This window comes from Melanaphis sacchari, unplaced genomic scaffold (genome assembly GCF_002803265.2).
Source record: "Melanaphis sacchari strain LSU unplaced genomic scaffold, SCAv2.0 Contig132_pilon_pilon, whole genome shotgun sequence".
Lineage (NCBI taxonomy): Eukaryota > Metazoa > Arthropoda > Insecta > Hemiptera > Aphididae > Melanaphis > Melanaphis sacchari.
In genome coordinates this window covers 628,233-648,341 of record NW_020270545.1, presented here as the reverse complement: position 1 = coordinate 648,341, position 20,109 = coordinate 628,233, and the positions used below count along the sequence as shown (strand labels likewise).

The window sequence follows — 20,109 nt, the reverse complement described above, 5'->3', positions numbered from 1 at the left end:
TTAATGCAATGATCCACCTATAGATTACGTTAATTATATTTTAAACAAGGAACAAATTTTCAACAAAAACGTTGTGTAAAATCTATAATTATTACAAAACGCGTTTATTTTATAAATTAGAATACAGAATATTATCTATAATTTTATATGATTTTACGGAATATACTACAAAAATAAACAACGAAAAAAGTAAGTAAAAGATTAGTAAAATATTATGTAGGCTAATTGAATAGTACGTAGAGAATAATATCGGGGTGACGGCAAACGAGAATACTAAAAATCCAATTAAATGCTTATGGCAAGGTCCTACAACAACTTTAACCATGATCTCAGAAACTATTTATGGATCGCTGGAATGTAATATTATTTGGTTACGAACAATATAAAATCTTTATTTATTTTTATAGATCATTATACTTTAATACATTTATTAACTGATAATGATTGAAACAAAAATGTGTAATCTGATTATAATTACATCACTACTTCAATTTTCGCATGTATTGTATTTTTAAGTCATAAATCTTCAATCGACTATAAACAATATTCGCGAACTATATTACCCAGACCATATGAAAATTGTTATTTTTATTTTTGTGTTTTTGATTCGTATTTCAAACAAACATTTATCGGTAATATCGTTAAAATGCCATAATATAATATGATAAAATGTCAATTACTCACTTTAAGCTGCAATAGATCCAAACCATTTAAATGAAACGAATTCTGACATTCAATTAGTACTCGTACATAAAAAAAAAATAAAAACAATTTATTCAAAAATATCCTTGAATATTTTTATTTATCTATTATAACTAACAACAACTAATAAGATACGAAGGGCATGTACAATAGTAATTCAATGAAAAATATAATCAATCGCATAAATGTGGCTTACATATTATATACTAATGTTATGTATACAAAATAAAATAAATTGCGTAAACAAAGTACTTAAATGTAATACACTATGTACGTATTATTTGATTTAAGAAAAAACGAAAAATATTTTAAGAATAATTGAGTAAAAACAATTCGATAAAATTATATTTTATATTATATTAAATGAACAATACTATTACTTAACTTTAAAAGAAATTTAACTTAATATTATATGCACTACGTGTATAATGTTTGTGTAAAATATTTATGACGTAAATCTAATTGACAAGTATTCAATTTGATCAATATCAATTAGCCCTATGAAAAAATGTAAAATTTAAACAATAAAATATCCTATTAGTGTTGATTTTATCCAAGGTAGAATATAAATTAATAATTTGTTCATTGTTGTAAAGTTGGAATAAAAACATCGCCAACCAAATTAATTGATCAAAAATCAACATTTATTGTTGATTTGGTTTACTAATATGAAATAATAAACCTAAATGAAAAATAAAAAATTCATCAATAAAATAATAGCTTGAGTCCGTATCATTCCAGGAGTATTTCATACAAAATTTATTGTCTCCGCGTATAAGTACATACCTAAATATTATATTAAATTGCTAATTGTAAATTTTAAGTACCGCTATAAAGCTTTTATATTTTTAAATTATATAAATATATAAAATAAAATTACCAATTGTATAATTGAGCTGAAAATTAAAATATAGTTAATAATTTAATATAATAATCCGATTAGGTCTTTGTCAAAATTTCGATAGCCACAATAATGTTCGTGTTTTTCGAGTTAAAATAACATGACAAACATATTTTCGGGTATCTATTAACGTAATAGAGCTCCCCATGAAAATTCGAAAACTTCACATCCAAGGGATTGGGACAATTTCAAAATTTAACAACAGTGTAAAAATAACGCTATCCCTTACACTCGTCGTATTCGATACAAGAACGAAATTAGAATATCATATTTTAAACATCACATATCGCCACACCCGTGAAACGCACTGTAAATTCGCACAATAACTAAAATGTCACGAACATAATATTGTTGTACACATCTCGCGAGTGGATTAGATACACACGACTCGTGTTGTACACCGAATCAACATTGACCCCGTTACCGAAGTCTGGTAATAACAGGTCACATCATATGCATATTATGTGGCCCGAAGAGAAGACGGCGTGCAGTTGTGGGTACAACAATCGTTTGTAATGATATATTTAGACTTGTAAGTCACAACGAAATTTCGAGACCGTGTGCTACAGATCGCCCGAGGGTTTTAAGATCTCGAATCACATCAAATAAATCATACGGTACCTATACAGAGTTCTGATAATTAACAAACAAATGTGTATAAATACGCTGTTATAAACGATAACCGTCAATTTTGGTATGAAGTTTGCGTGATTGAAAATAATATAATATTAATGCCGTTGTTTGTATTGTAAAAAAAAAAACAAAAAAAAACATCTCAAGTAATTATTTATGAAATGTATACGATAATATTAATCAAATATTGGACGAGTCTTTTGATTTCATTCGCCGTGTATATTTCTAATTACTTGAAAAGCAGCCTCATAAACAAAAATTAATTTATTTTCCTTGTTTAAATTTCAAAGTTTGCTAACTATTAAAAACGGTGTTTTCGAACACGAAAACTGAATTTAACCACCGTAACTATAATACACAAATTCCTGCGCAATGATAAATAGCACATAACATTTTTAACGGTTTGAAAATGATATAAGCAACAATTGAAAAACATATAAAATATATTTGGACGACTATCCCCAACTAATTTGGTTTTAATGACGTCCGAACACATTGTCAAGTAAATTATAGTAATATTTTTTTTTGAAAAAAACATGCACCCACATTAGTCGACTTTGAACTATTTGCCACGACGAGTCGAATCGTCTAAAAGCTCATACTGTTGTGAATCAAACTTTTATCCATCAATCCGTCATATAGGTTCGTAACGATGCGAGGTGAGAGAAAGGTGTTCGAAATGAACGAAATACGTCGCCTTACAAATATCTCAGTATTTTCACACATAATGTGTATACTGTGTTTATTACCTCTAATTCCACTTCACCCTCCTTCACCGTCATTCGTGTAGATTTTAAACTAAATCCATGAAATTCGTCCAATGATTCCACGCGATTTCCAAAATATCTGTAAATATATGTGACTTAATGATATACTTGTATAGTAGAGTATAGAACAAAATAAATAAATAAATAAGTGTATAGTATGTACCTTTTGAATGATATTCCTACTACTTACATCGGTCCAATAATGTTTGCACAGGTGACAGAGTTCAATGAAGTAATTTCAATATTAACATTTTTTATCGTCTAGTAAGTACATATACATTTATTGAATTATTTATCAAAAATTATATTTTATAAATCTTATTTTATCAACATTAAAAAATAAATTATTTGTTACTTTATTTAATATTTAACCTGTACAGTCGTGTCAACAATGAGTGGCTTTTTTCTACACAATAATCATAGTAATAAATGTACAATGTATATTATCTAACACATTTTCTTCGTATACCTCTTTTTCTGACAATTAATATTTTGTTAAAATCATTTAAAAAAAAAAAATTATAAAAATATTAAATTTGTTAAAAATTAAGTATAATATTTATCTGCATAAATAAATCGAAAATAATTCAAATTAATATTATCTTGTAATAATAATATAATACATAAATCGTCTGCTAAGTAAAATTTTAATAAATACCAATATTACGCAATTACGTATTTGAAAAAAATGTTGATCTAATAAAAATAAATTAATATTTTAAACTTTTGTTACGGTAATATACCGTAATCGTAGATGGCATTTATTATTTTTATCAAAAGTGTACCTTACCCTTTTCTACCAAATGAGATATCAACTAAGTTTGCAAAAAAAAAAAACTATATTTATTAATAAAAAATATTATACAGTTATTTTATTTAAAATATTTAAAAATATTAAAAATATTATACATATTGAGGAAATCATTTTCGTAGCAATAATAATAGAATCAATCCGTATCAAGTTTGAAATTATGCGCTTGTCAGTACGCAAAATATTTATTAAAACTACATTTTCTTTTATACTCCAGGTAAAATTTTGTAAAAAAAAAAAAAAAAACTTAAGATTTAAAAAAATAAATTAACAAATATTGTATATATGAAAAAAATGAGGTATACTTTTAATCAAAACGTGTTACGCCCGTCATCTACAGGACAATATTCAGTGACAATATTAGTACGCACATAAATTACATATTTTGTACACATTGGTATCAATATAAACTATTAAAATGATTTATTATATAATAAAAACTATGCATTTTATATTATTTTAATTTCTGGCATGGCTCGGTACAGGCTACAAATCAAATTTTCGACAACCTACTGCAGCTGTGATAGTTTAAATTACGGTTTTTCCTTGAATAAGCCTCCAAATGACCGCGACCCATGAATGGTATGATCCGGTAAAAACACAACTTCGGTCGTAGTTTAGTCTAACCCTGATCGCCCCCCCCCCCTCCACGCCACGGCATATAAATATGTGTGCCTACCTGTTCAATGCAATTCGTTACAATAATAATGCATGACATAATGTATACTTTAATATTATTCAATGTAATACTTTTATCAGTAAACAGTAGTAGTCCTATTTTAAGTAAATGGACGTATTTTTGAACAATCTTTAGTTCAAAATTTGAAATCGTTTCAAAAGCGAAATTTTTTATAAAAAATATACATTTTTAATTGTCTATTCTCAAACTCACTATTTTTCTAAATTATAAAAATCGAATTTCAAATCAGTAATAAAAATATTCAAACTTTAGATTACGAGTGGAATAGAACGTAAAACATACCATAAACATTTTGTTCTCTACACGCCACTCCGCTTTTTACTTTAAAAATCTAAATGCTCACACTAGGTAGCTGTTGTAATAATCGACATTCGATTCATACACCAATACACTAGGAACAACGTTGTCATGCTTCGGAAAATGAATTATAAAGTGTATGTTATCGTGTTTAAAATGGCCGATTACTTAAAAAAATAAAAATAAAAATAAAAATTTTAGAAAAATATTGTAACAATGACTTGAAATTATGCAGGAATTCGTGTTTAACAAAACACACAATAATATGTTTGATGTCTACTCTAACCTTACCGACAAGATGGTCAAATAATGTCATACGGAACAATCACCCTGTACACCTGACGTAGCCTACGGACGACGACACGACACAACAATAATACTCATAATAATAATAACAACATTATATTATTATTATTGTTGCGTTCGCGCGCAACCGGATGGAGGGAAAAGTAACCGCTGAGGGCCGACGAGTCGTCCGTGTGCGCGTGCGATTACCGCCAGTGACATCCTAGTACTCCGACGCTATGCGCCACCGGTTCGTCCTGTCCATGCTGATACTGTTGCCGGCCGTCCGGGCCACGGTCGGCGCGAAGAACGGAGGCTCGATACGACCGAAAAACGGTACGGTATACGTATGGATTTATGTATTTTTTTAATCGTTTAGTTTTTACTTTAGTTTAAAACAATAATATAATAATATTTTGCTGTTGCCATATCGCCGCGATGGCGAAACGCGCGAAATCGGTCGGTCGCGGCAGGAAAGCTCGGGCACCATTGGACGCCTCGGCCGTCGATTAATAAAACAAAATTCATAATATTATCATCGTGACTGGTAACATATAGTACACGACTACATTATTATTATCGTTTACTGGATCGAACGCGAATTTATTACACATATTTGTGTATATTTTTTTTTAACCAAGTATTTTCTGTCCATATTATTCCGTTTAGTTTTCATGGTTTACGATTGTTACTTTTATATTGTATAAAATTACAATTTTATATTCATGCATATTTCATTAATTGCTATTCAATCGTTGAGTTATTCGTGCAATTATTTTAACAAATTCCACGGAGTTTTTTTTCTATCGCCACTTCTTATATACTGTATTTTTATCTGTTTTTATCGTTACACCAATTATTTAAGTACAATCTAAATTATGCACGTAATGTTTCTATTTCCAAAATATTTCTGTACGCTGAGTTTAGGATTTCTGTTAATTGGTTTAGGTAAGACACGTGTCTAGGACCTCACGTTCAAAAGTTATTGATAAAAACGTAATAATCCTAATAGTTGGAAAATAATTGGAAAAAAAATATTTTTAAAAACGTTATCATATTTTTGGAAAAATAATAATGACGTACACAATTTGTCTAATTATAACATAGTATTTCTGATTGAGACCATCGTTATTACGATATCTCAAACTTTCACAGCCGGAGAAACCCCATCAATCAATACTATTCCTATTATAATTATTAATCGCTGTCATACTAAGTAACACGGTCGAATTTAGGGTTAGGTAAATAGGGTTTATACTATAAATCTATAGTATGCTGAAGCACAGGAACCCCCACAAATTTGAGCCCCAAAGTTTTGTAAGTATTTAAAAGTTAATACAAAACAATTCGTTTTATTTGAATTTACAAGATTGTATTAAAAGCGTATAATAAAATGAAACAATCTTAATCGTCATACACTAACACGCGTGGATCGTAACAATATTATCGAAAACTTAAACAAACAATTGTCTATGAATATATTACGTACTGACGATTCGACATTTTCAAAAATTAAACCAATTAATTTTGTTATTTGCAATTTGAAAATAAAGCAATTAAACTCATTAAAATTTTAGAAATAAAACTAATTTGGTTCAAAGAATAATTTGAAGTTTTTAAAAATAAAACCAGTAAATTTAACAATTTGACAAAGAACATTTAATTTATAAAATGCATAACAATATGAAGTAAAAGATTGTTTTCCAAATATTGAAATAGTTTTTTAAATTTATCTTGTTGTAATGATAAAAAATAACAGTAGTTAAGTTTTCTAAAACAAATAAAAATATATTTCGTACTTCTATGAATAGAGAAAAATTTAAATTAGTCGTAAGAATGAACTCGGAGCCTAAAATTATAAGAAAACGTAATTGATAATTTTGTTAAAATAATAATATAAAGAAAATGTTAAGGCATTTAATTTTAAATATTACTTGAACCCATCAAATTAAGAGGTACTGTTACTGAATGGTTTCTTCTCCCCTCTTCAATCCATTCAAGCCAAAGTTCACATATATTATTTCATCTCATTAACTTATTGTGTTTATTTATATAGGATGTAAATTTAGCATAAAAAAATAAATATTTTATTTATATAAATTAATTTAAATTACTTACACTAATATTTAAGCGATTTGTATTTTCATAATACAACTTCTTATTACATTAGTTACCCAATTAAATTTTTTAATTATTTTTCATTGTTGAATTAAATTATATAAATAGCACCCTAATTGGAATTACAGAAATATTAGTCAATATTATTTAATAAGCAAAAATCACATATTTAAATCATACCCAGTTAAATAAACCAAAACCTTGTCAACACACGTGGTTGATGGATGTGGCGTTCACTTCAAATAAATATTAAAGGATTCGATAAAATATTAATTTTTCACAAGACTTCAAACAAAAAGTCTAATACAATATGCATATGATCAATTTCACATTTCCCAAAATTCTTAGAAATTATTCAAACACTAACTCTTTTGTATTTTTTCATATTTATACTTTTTTTTTTTTTATTAGCTATTAGTTTACAACTATGACAGCTCGACTATTACAGATATATTTATACTTATTGTTTGTGTTTTGAATGTTTCAGATGACGACTCATCGATCAACAGCCTAGAAGATGTGGACCTCAGTTGCGACGGAGGTAAATGTGAATCAGACGTACAAGACGTCTCAGCAGTAGATTGGACTACCACCAAAAAACGTACGTAAGCAACACCGCTTTCGCTATTTCAGCGAATAATAATGTTTCTTAAAAAAAAACTGTTGGAAAAAACCACTCTTTTAATATTTCCATGATTTTCTAAGAAGATTTGAAAGTCTATGTCATTTTCCATGTAAAACTCATCAGTTTGAAAACATTTTAAAGAAACTACGTACCTATAGGTCAATCAACTTACAAAGGTACAAAAGAACTATTAAAAGAATGATTTTGTAACTCCTTTTCTCAAACTGCGTAAATCTGACGGGACTTCTAATGTGCTTAAAAAATATTACGTAGAATCAATAAAATAAGTTTTTACTTAAAATCCGATTTATTTTTAATAACTATACACAATCTTCATTTCGTAATTTTATGTTATAAATAAAATATACAGAATATTTTGAAATAAAAATTTAAGTTTGAATATTTTTCAGTTAAATAATTAAGCAGCCATATAAAGTTAAAAGAACTTTGAAAAATTAAATTAATTTAAATTAAAATATTTTGAAAAAATAAAATTTACGGAATCGAGAATATGATAACATATGTCATAAAGGCTGATCGTAAATGTAAAATTGTATTTTTACTATTTATGTTTAAAACATTTAGTTAAATAAATAAAATAATTTTAATAAATATAATTTATAGTAGTTTCTAATTTGTTATCTACGCGTACATTTTTGTCCACATTTCTTATTTTAAAATATAATAATTGTATCAAAAGCACATTGCAGCGTGCACGTCAATCAAACAAATATTTTCTATGCGTTTGCTATAAGTTATAACCCATTTGTTCAGCAATTAACCAACGTATGTAATCTTGTAATTGTTCCTCTTTGATTTTTTTTTGATTTTTAATATTTATATTACATGCATTTATTGTATAGGTTTATAAAATCTCATAAAATCTAAAGTAAAGACATATTACCAACATTATTATTAATTGGCTCATAAATATTCTATGAGCTTTAAACAATTTTAATTTTATCAACATAAACGTATAGTTAAATTTTATCAGTCCACTAAATTCATGACCTTCGTTATTTTTGACGATTTTTTGTTGTGATGATTGTCGTCACCTTTTGATCTATCATGACCAAATGTTCCTGTCACTACTCATCGTATCCACCCCATTATTACGTATTTCACTTATTTCACACACTTTTTTTCTTTTAAAATTTCCACCAATATATCCATCTTTTTATGTTCAATGGTACGTAGTTTTCAGTAGAAAAAAAAACGGAAATCTGGTATCTTATTTTTTCACTATCGTTTACTTTTTTCTCTTAGGTTCACATTTTTGTACCATTCATTTTATTTTACTTTCGATTTCCTTTGTACGTGCAAACAGGAAATTTTTATCGATTTGACTTATAAGGTTTTATTATGGACTATTTTTTATCTTTACCATAGAGTTAATTAATATATTATCTAAATCTCACCAGTAGTTAGTTCTCTATACTTGAATATGTTTGTATTAATTGATTATAATTTATAAATAACAATTATCATTTTTATACAACCATATAGTTACTACTAGGAATACGTGAAATACATATTATAACTGTTTAAAAAAATGGTTACCTATTTGTTTATGTAAACTATATTTACCTTTATTTTCTTTCAAAATACAAAACTTTAAACCATTTAAAAAAAAAAAAAAACTTATCCTATAAGTATAAGTTGCAATTCTTATAAAATTTTAACACATCGAATATACATATCCATATTATTTATAAGGAATAATTTCAACTCAAAGCGTAAATTATAATGGGATTTTAATATTCTTTATTGAATAGGTTTCCCTATTCGCGTAGTATAGACAGTATAATATAATATTTGTTCATATCTCGTTTGCATTTAATTTGATATTCTATTTAAGTAATAAGCATACTTAAAGTAAGGAATCCGTAAATTTTAATCGGTTTCACTTTACTTATACTGAATATAATTTGTAAACAAACTTTGAACCACGTATCTATTGAGTTAAAAAAATGATACATTATGATTAATTTTTAAGTATAGTTAGATTTCATTGAATAATAACTAAATATTTAACCAAATTCAATAAACTCCATTATTTTACCATTTACTCATAAATAAATAATAAATAATAATATATCAAAATCACTTATTTATTGTTATGCTTTTGTATAATAAATTTAAAAAAATGTAATTATATTTTGTGTATTATTTAATAGATTTGGATTATGTATGAAATAAAAAATTAAGTAACTTATATTTTTACAACAATAATAGGATTTTATTCTACGTGTTATTCTTCTCTAGAAACTCATTATTGAGAAACCTAAAAAAACTCACATAAAAGCTCTAAAGATTATATAATAATCACGTTTAAATATTAATTCGATAATTTATCAAAAAAAAAAGTGTTGATTATACAACGAAGCAATTAAGTAGGTGGCATTGATATTTATTGCTAACTTAATTATTTTTTATTAATTTACATATAAAATTATATCTACTAGGTCCGGAAATTGCTCTGACCAACACAATACAATCAACAACTTCATTTAACTACAGCTGACTAAAGCACTGCAAATTACATAATATTGTAAAAATTAACAATTATTGAAAAAATTAATTAAATGTCAAATGTTTATTAATTGTATACTAGTTTATTATATTTTGTTTATTTTAACAGGTATTTTAAATGCCTACTGTACATATTACCTACATAATATTAATTATTTTGTTATAATAAAATCTGGTGTCCAGACATTTTGTTAATTTAAAATTATAGGCTTAAATATAATACATCACAGACTCATACGATAATAAATGTTGCATACTTAAGATAATAACGTCTTTAAACTAAATTTAAATTTTCAAGTATTTAAATTATAACATTTAGATGAAAATGTATAGTTAGTAGTTACCTACATATAAATTATTTTGACATATTATACATTTGTAAATTGAGTAATGCTAATAAAAATACTTTTTGTTTCTCACTCTTTATAACGGTTCAAATGATAGGATAGATCAATCTAGTAACAACAACAAAAACCTGCAAATACCATAAAACAACCTTCAAAACATATACCATATATGCCACTGATCATGATTGATCGATTGCATATTTCATACTTTTAAATCGTGCATTTTAAAGGTTAAAAACTATGGAAAAGTTTGACGTTTTTATATTAAACTACTAACAATAATAACATTTTATAATTGATTAGTTATAATCAAATTTATTTTAATTTATATTTAAATTATTGAGAACTGTGTAAAGTCTGAATGACCAAATAGTAAATTGTTCATTAAATTTTATTATAATTAAACATAAATATTATTGCAAAAAACTAAAAATAAAAATATGACTAAAAATAAAAATAAAAATATGACGTGTATTTAATAAAAAATAATTACTATTATATAGCTTAATTCATATATTTTTTACAGCACAGTTTGTACTTTATCATACGTTTCACTGGGTCTTGTAAAATGTTGTTGTATTCTAAGAAACTACAAAAAGCTTACAAATGTTACTTCAAAAGTATCTTCTTCTTTAAATTAATGTATAAACTACATAGAACTTTTGGATCACTTTAGTGCCTTAAAAATAAATATCTGAGAAAATACACATAATTTTAAAAACAATTGCTCTTTGACTACTATTCTGAATATTATAGTAAATTCCACTTTCATTTGACCTATAAAATAAGACAGTTTCACTATCTGTTATCATCTATTTCCAGTTTATTAATAAAATGTTTTAGTAAATGCTTTAAAAAATCTAAACTGATGATATTGATAAAAAGTGTTTTATAGATTTTATATAAACTATTACTATGTTCAGTTAATTATTAAAATAATATCTTTGAATCATATTTTATGTTACCAACATAAAAGTTACTAAAATTCATCAATTTTAAAAGGTTAATTAAAACTTAAGTTATATTAAAATACAATAATATGCTTACTGAATAATATCGAATAAAATAAATATATATTAATGAACACTATATTGATCGTGCATTGACAGTTAAAAATATTGCTATTAAGTATAAATTTAGTCTTATCAATTTTCTAACATATTATTCTTTCTCCAATAAAAAAACCTCAGGTCAACGGTAGAATATTACTATTTTTCAAATTTTCCTTTTGATATTAATTTATAGATTACATATATTAATATAATACTGTAAGCAATTAATTTAAAATATAGTATGAAAAATGAAAATGTTTCCATAAAATTACCTTCAGTATTTTTATCGTTATAAATTGTAAAAGCACTCTAGAACTCTTTCTAATAAAATAATTTTGAGATACAAAATTTACAATGTTTTTATTATTATTATGTTATTGAATATACTTCTTCTAAAACTTAACTACAAAAATTTAAAAAAATATACAGGGTTTTTAATTAGAGATTTATAATCATTTGTAAAAATAATAATATAGTCCGTACAGATTACATATTATATGGTACAATAAAATAAATGATTACATTCATCAAAAAAAAAAGTTGGTGGCATAAAGAAAGAATCATTATTCAATAACGAAACTTCAGCACGGAATGAGTGTTAATTTATAATTAAATAAAACAAATTCCAAAAAAAATTTCTCGTCAAATATATAGTTTAACAACAACATTATTTTTAAAGTATTTTTTATGGTTTGATTAATATATTAAATTATGACTACTAATAATCAATTTAAGCCTTATAGATACTATTTACATTATTATTACATTATTTCAGCAAATATTTTTCAACTCAACAATAAATCGTGCCCTGGATTTGAACTGCCACCAGTTTTTCCTCGGCAACATTGTGAATCTGATAGAGACTGCTGGCCAAGAATATGTTGTGGGTACGGTGGACTCAATGGTCAAAAATATTGTCGAATTCCTTTGCCAAGTTGGCGAAATGATTTATTGAAAACCATTATGAAAAGTAAGTGCACACATAAATAATACCTACATTTACACAATTAAAAAACTAATAATTAACGTTAATGTAATTATACATGACAAAACGTTTGATTGTATGTTAATTAATGAATTCAGAACAATCTTAAACTGACATATACCATTTCTCTTAAACGGCCATTTATTTACATTACAACACAATAATAAATAAACACATATTATCGACATATTTTTTAATATGTATTTTTGATTAGTTTTAGTACCTACTCGACTAATACTGCCAGCAGCTCAACCGCACTAAAAAGGATATGAGAAAATCACTGTTTATCTTACTGCACTTTAACATTACACCAATCAAAAATGTCAAGTGTTATATTATACTTCTTAAATTTCAAAATACATTATTCATTTTAACTTGTTATTATAAAATAAATTTAATTTATTATAAAAATAAATTGTACTTTTACATACATTTTTATAAAATATACCTTCAACAGTGTTGAAAGATATTAAATATCTTGATATATTATTAATGCTGTTTCTTAAATAATTACGTTTTAAATATGTGATTTATTCTTTCTAATAATTTCAAAAAGTATATTACCCACTTCGTAGGGAATTTAAAAAATGTAAGCCCCATTGAAAGACGTGATGGTTATACACAACTTTTCATAATGATTATAGTGAATTTTTGACCTAACCTTAATTGAACTTTTCAAAAAAGAAAATAGTTTCCATAAAATATTTTCACAATATAATGTATGCTTCTGGTAGTAGTCAAACTGCGCTTTATTTTAAAATCATAATTAAAAATATATTGAATTTTCTTAGTAAAATACTTGAAATTTCTCAACGATATCAATTGAAATAAGAATAAAAACTAAGAAATAAATGTTTACAATAAATTAGTTGGTATTTTAATATTCTCTCATGCTGTGTAATACCTACCTATTATAGAGTGCTGCTTTAGACCATTAGAATTTTGATACTAATTACATTTCTATGTAAAACGATAACTGAATAATGGTATTTACCCACTATTAAATTCAATTTAAATTAAATAAAGCTCTATTTCCATTTTCAACTTTGACATGAAGTTTATTATAAATCCATATTTTCAAAAAGCACTGCATCTGTATATACGTAAATGATATTTAAGGAACATCAAAGGTATTATTTATTACAATAAAAAAAAACTAATACTTCGCCGATTGAAATGTTAAACTTCGAACAGATACAATAATTTCTAGTATTCAAATTATTCGATGCAGATATAATATTTCTTCTATAACCATAAATTCATAAAATATTTAACTAAATTCTCTAATATGAACTGAGTTTTCATTGTAAAATTCATATCAAATAAATGTAAAATATTACTAAATAATAATCATACATTATATAAAAAAAATATATCTGTATTTATTATACAATACATTTTAATACTATTACTTTTTTTATATTTAAGATAATATGTTTAATTTAATCACAATAAAAAATATGTATAATTAGCTAATTGTTAATTATCTATTCCCACAAGTTTCTAGGGTATACTCGTAATATTCACTTTAATAAGTATTTATAAGTAAAGTTTTTTTTTTTTTTTTTTTAAAAAATTTAATGAAATCAAAACCGTTTTTAAAATTTTTAATAGGGATAAATTTTACACTAAAAGTTTTTATACTTACGCATTTTAGAACCTTTGATAATCATTTTTAAAATATTTTTTGTCTATTTAAATAAAATATTGACGCATTTTCTTATTATAATCATAGGAATATTCCATGCACTCGTATTATTTTAACTATTTGTTTAAAATTAAGAAATATAAATTGTCTTTTAATTAAAAATTTCATTAATTAACCATTATGTAAGACGTACACAAAATAATATTACTTTATAGAATTCAATGCGTTCTGCGATAAATAAAGATAAATTGAAAGTGATCGAATTTTCTTTTCTTTTTTTTCCTGTAGTATTATTCTTCAATTTTATTTTTCAGTCAAAATACAAAGTACGAAACCATAGTGATTTATAGTCGGAAAATAATTTTCAATTTAATGCATTAAAAATAATATATTTAAATTGAAATATTGTTTATTATTTTTCGAATCAAATAAAATAAAATATATATACATATATAAATTACTAAATTTAAAAAATAACTTCTATTCAACGTACATCCATGTGTTCTTTTTCGAAATTCGAACTCGATAACTTTGAGTCCCATCACCAGATTTTACTATTATCTTATGAAATACTAAAAAAATATTTTTCTTACTCAACAAGAACCACAACGCAACTCTTATACATAATAATAATACGTTAAGTCAAACTAAACTGAAAATCATTCAAGTCAACGCAGGAATTATAGAGATATTTTTTCCTAATAAACCTAATCTCAACACATATGACTTACTTAAACTAATAATATAAACTTTATTATGGTCTAAGTACAACTCTAAAAATTCAATTGAAAAAATAAAAACAGTCTTTACGACTTTTGGTCGTGAAATCAACCATTGCCGTGACGGGCTTAAAAAATCATCGTTCGTTGAAAGACGTAAATCGAATGCAGTAATCAAAATCATGCGGCCATAACTTTTTTAAGCACCTATAATAACGACATTAGTCATTCATTATACACAAAACAATTAACTCTAAGCCTATTATTTACGATTCGTGTAAAAACCTCAATGAAATTATTTACATATCATTGTTATTTATTTATACAATATCAACAATAAACTTTGGATCATTAAAATGTATTATATATTTAGATGTATTATAGTCTATGCAATGCGTGTTTTTATTTAATTCATTTTGTAAATACTATAAAATATGCATATTCCAGAATTGGTTAATAAAAATCATTAACTTACACGCACTTAAAATGGCTAATTTCAAAAATAAATAATACAATAATACCAAAAATTTCTACTCTGAATATTTTGAGTATCATAAAAAAAATGTATACCTACAAAATTTGGTTTTAATCAGGGATGGCGAGATTTATCAAACATCACTAAATAGTGAAATAAATAAATTAAAACTATCATATATTATCTATGTCAATAAATTTTGTATTTTTTTGTATTAATACTAATATAATTTTATATGTGGCCCGCTAATTTGTCAACACGATTACCTAACCAATTTTAATAAGAAATAAAAATATATGTGGCCTGCGAAATCGTAATGTATTTTCAAAGTGGCCCGCAAGGTCATTTGGATTGGCCACCTCTGGTTTTAATAAATCCATGACTTATTTACACATACTCGTAGTCATTAATCAGTTTTGAAACATATAATATGTAACATATTATTTTTATATAAAACCTGCTAAGTGTACAAAATATTTATCTATTTTCTATGTTATTATCTTAAATTTATTTAAACGTATTCGTAACTGCTTTTTTTATTCATTTTGTGTTCATGAAATTATTATTATTATAAATTATGACTGTTCCGTCAATAATATAAATGTTCGCATAACAAAAATTATAAAAACACAATTTATCAAAAATGAAAGAAAATAGTTAATTGAATTAATATTTTCTGTAAAAGTTTTTATATTTTAAAATCTCACACAATTTAAAATATATATATATATATACATAACCAAATAATTCCTCTACATTATTCTGTTGCACTAAGACAGAAATTTGGTTTATTTTTTTATAGAGAACTTGTGTTATCCAAAATTGCTTCACCCCTAATACTAAGCCCCCATCTGAATTTATCTTTCCCCTTTATTTTTAAGCTGCTGCATAAATAGGAATCGAGTGCGTACACATCACCCGAGTTTATCTATGCCGCTGCACATCGTATAGACATTAAGCTCTATACTCATTGCCCAAGAGATAATGTATTTAAGCTTAAGTTATACTTCTATTCAGATTGAGATTTTTGAAATTTAAAAATATATATTATAAGGACCATTTTAAACACTTAAATTTTAATTTATAATTAATTTTTGTTTTTCAAATAGAAAGCTGAATATTTTGTAAACTGTTGAAAAATCTTGATTTATTTAAATTTAAAATTTAAAACAATAGTTCCTGAAATATTTTACTGTAAGTATCTAAATAACAATAATTATTGATCAACTTAATATGACGTTCTGATTATATAAACAAGTAGTTAGTTAGAATTTAATTATATATTACTGTAACTTTAACTTCAATAAAAACATTATAATATAGATTAAATTAAATTAAATTAGAACTAAATTTAGTTTTATTTTAATCTGTTTATGTCTATTATCTATAATAGAGATATTCCATCTCATATTTTATAATATTATACTTAATTTCCAGATTTCCCTTATAACGCATTAAGTAAAATTAAGTCGGCAACTACTAGTTCGAATTATTGTTTCAGTACATCGTCATTTTTAACAGAACTATTGTTTAGTGTATTAGAAATATCTTAAGGTCAGAATTTTAATAGAAAAAAAAAACTTAAGTACGCTTCGTACGATTTTTAAGGTATATTTGTACCATGTCATTGAGTGCCAATCGTACCTGATAATGGGTATTATTATTTTTTTACCCGCAATTTTATTATTAAAATTTTGCGATCGCGAGATAAGAAATACAGGTCGCAAATTGCAGCTGCAGAATCGATAGTCACAAAACTATTACGATGATCGTGTTCGCAGGCTTCAGATCCAGCCGGCCACCGTACCTTCAGTGCAGTCCTCCACCGCCCAAGCGCTACGATCTGTTCCCGCGGAAGTGCCGGACCACCGTAGACTGTCTGCCCGACCTTTGCTGTCCGGAAACCGGAAGAAACGTCTGCCGGCCACCCAAGAAACTAATACGGTCAATCAGGGTCTAGATTTCCATCGGATAGGTGACCTTAGCGTTCGTTTTTACCAACCATCTGTTCAAACAATTGAAATGCGGTCCAGATAACATTTAAAAAACTTTTTCGATTGCTATAATAGTATTATTTTAACCTACGGAATAACATGGTTGTTCTGTGTTATTGCGTAGTCGTATATTTCTAGTCATTACTCATTAGTGAATTACTGTTAATCGTAGAACCCATCTAAACACCCGAAAGAAGAAGGGATTACGCGTAACAACCAAATTCACACCTATATTCAATTATTATTGAATATTTGTATTATCATTATTGTTATTATTTATTATTATTATTATTAAATCATTATTTCATTATTTTTATTATTACTGTTATCATTATTTCTAATTATATTATGTACGACACATCAACTACTTGAATGCTTTATCTGAACGAATCATCCTTCATGTCTACATCGAACCCACACTATATGCGACGTTTATATGATAAGCTAAGTTATAACTAATAGAACAGCGCCGATGATGAATTATTATTTTCCAGACATAGGACACACACAAAGTCCAGCGAAAAATCCCAAGTTAATGTTATTATTGTTTCGTTAAAACTCTTTCACAAATGCCAAACCTAAACGAACCCATTTGGCTCTTAATGCGTTTTCGATTTATCTAGGACGTGTAAGATAGACTATAATAATAGTTGTACAGATAAATCCGCTGATCTCGATAATCGGGGTGACAATGCCAGCCACTACCCACGTGTCATATCCAATTAACTATTTTGAGGAGGCGATAAAAACAATAATTTTATTTTTGAACCGTTAGTCGAATAAAACCGTAGACGCGATTGTGTATATGTGATCACAATCCGAAAAGTCGCTTTGGACAATAATTGAAAAATAATAATGTTTAAAATTAGTGATAAGCCTCTGCAGTTAATCAAATTTGAATGTTTAGCAAACAAATTACTGATGATATTTAATTTATTATTAACTGTGTAAACATTGTAAACACTGAAAACAATAAATTATTTTATTATTCTTCAATCGATTACCGGTATATAGTTAGCTTGCAAACAATAACCTACTCCAAATTTAATTAAATGACACCGCTGGATACCTGTGTTATCCATTGTTCGTCATAATTGAACCTGAAATAACTGTGATGAATATGACGTAAGTACCTACAATGAGGACAAATGTATACCCACTGGACAACGTATATAGTGTAGGTATTGCACGCTTAACACAAAATATTAAATATACATTCAATTTTGTATTTGTGTATTACAAGAGAATTTATTACTATAAAATCAGATTGTTGTACCACAGTTTATGTGTAATCGCTATTATTTTTTTTAACATAACGATTGATCAACTATTATAATATAATTTTGTAAGCAAATAATGTCGTAGATACTTAACCTACCTACTAATGAATAATAACACATAGCAATTAGAATTGTAGAATTGCACATTTGCACTCAGTGGAGAACATTAAACAAACAATTATTTTCCTCGCCATTTGGAATATAATATACTTAAACTACATCAACGGTAGAAAGGCCAAGTGATGTAATTCACGCCAGCACGAAATAACGATATTAGTTCATACTCAATATATACACCTATTTCTCGCAGTATCCATTTTCCTCCAAAAATGAGAAACCGTATTCCTTCGTTAAATTCATTCTCCGCAATATATACATATTTAAATATATGTATATATAAATATATAATTAAATATAAAAACTAGACTATTTTCTACATTATCAAAATTAGTAACTATCGCCCTTTTAATAATTTTAAGAAGTACCCAAATCATCTAGCCCAGACCAGTTGCTCTATATTATATTTGTAATATTTGTATATATAAACACCACGTATGAAATAAATTAAAATTAAAATATTTATGATAAAATGTAATAAAATACAAAATGTTTGTAATTATCAAATTTAATACTTGACTAAAACTTAAAAATTTAATACGATGTTCTATTTTGGTTGTTCTCAGAGTATTTAAAATCTCGGTCTTCAAAAATACAGCCAGCAAGGGCTTGGAGACTATTCTGTTAAGTAGATTTAACTGACATTAATATTATCAATATATAATACCTATCAATAATAATAATAATGATAAAAAATAAAATAAATTTGCCATAATATTCAAATATTTTCTTAAACATTCTATTGCTTCTTCAATCACTTTTGTAAATTTTTCATACATATTATAAGATAGACTTTTTTTCGACTATACTTTGAAATCAGTGAAAATAATGCAATTTTTAACTCACTATTTATTGAACTATATTTAACTACTTAACTTTTTAATAATAACCAATTTACTCGTGTGATGGATAGACGACAGTATAATAATAATGATAAAATGTGTTAATCATTTAATTAACGCCTTTTACAAACAAAAAATTTTATAATATAGTCGATATAGATATATAATATCGACTACGTAATATGAAATAGTATAAAATTAAATTAAAGACCATTCACTCTTATAATAATATATTTATTTTTTGATATATTTTTGTATTTAATACAAGTCACATCTCAT

General features: G+C 25.7%; 1 protein-coding gene across 2 annotated transcripts; it reads left to right on the top strand.

Annotated features, from left to right (window-relative positions):
- The first annotated feature begins 5,165 nt into the window (after positions 1-5,165).
- LOC112591386 lies at positions 5,166-17,895 on the top strand. Of its 2 annotated transcripts, none has more exons than XM_025335194.1 (4): positions 5,166-5,432; positions 7,702-7,815; positions 12,546-12,740; positions 17,379-17,895. In XM_025335194.1, the coding sequence occupies exons 1-4, from the start codon at positions 5,336-5,338 to the stop codon at positions 17,555-17,557; spliced, it is 585 nt and encodes a 194-aa protein (XP_025190979.1). In that variant the 5' UTR covers positions 5,166-5,335; the 3' UTR covers positions 17,558-17,895. The 2 variants fall into 2 exon arrangements, with proteins under 2 accessions (XP_025190979.1, XP_025190980.1); XM_025335195.1 differs by lacking the exon at positions 17,379-17,895 and adding an exon at positions 12,970-13,128 and having other exon boundaries at positions 5,287-5,432.
- Positions 17,896-20,109: the final 2,214 nt, after the last annotated feature.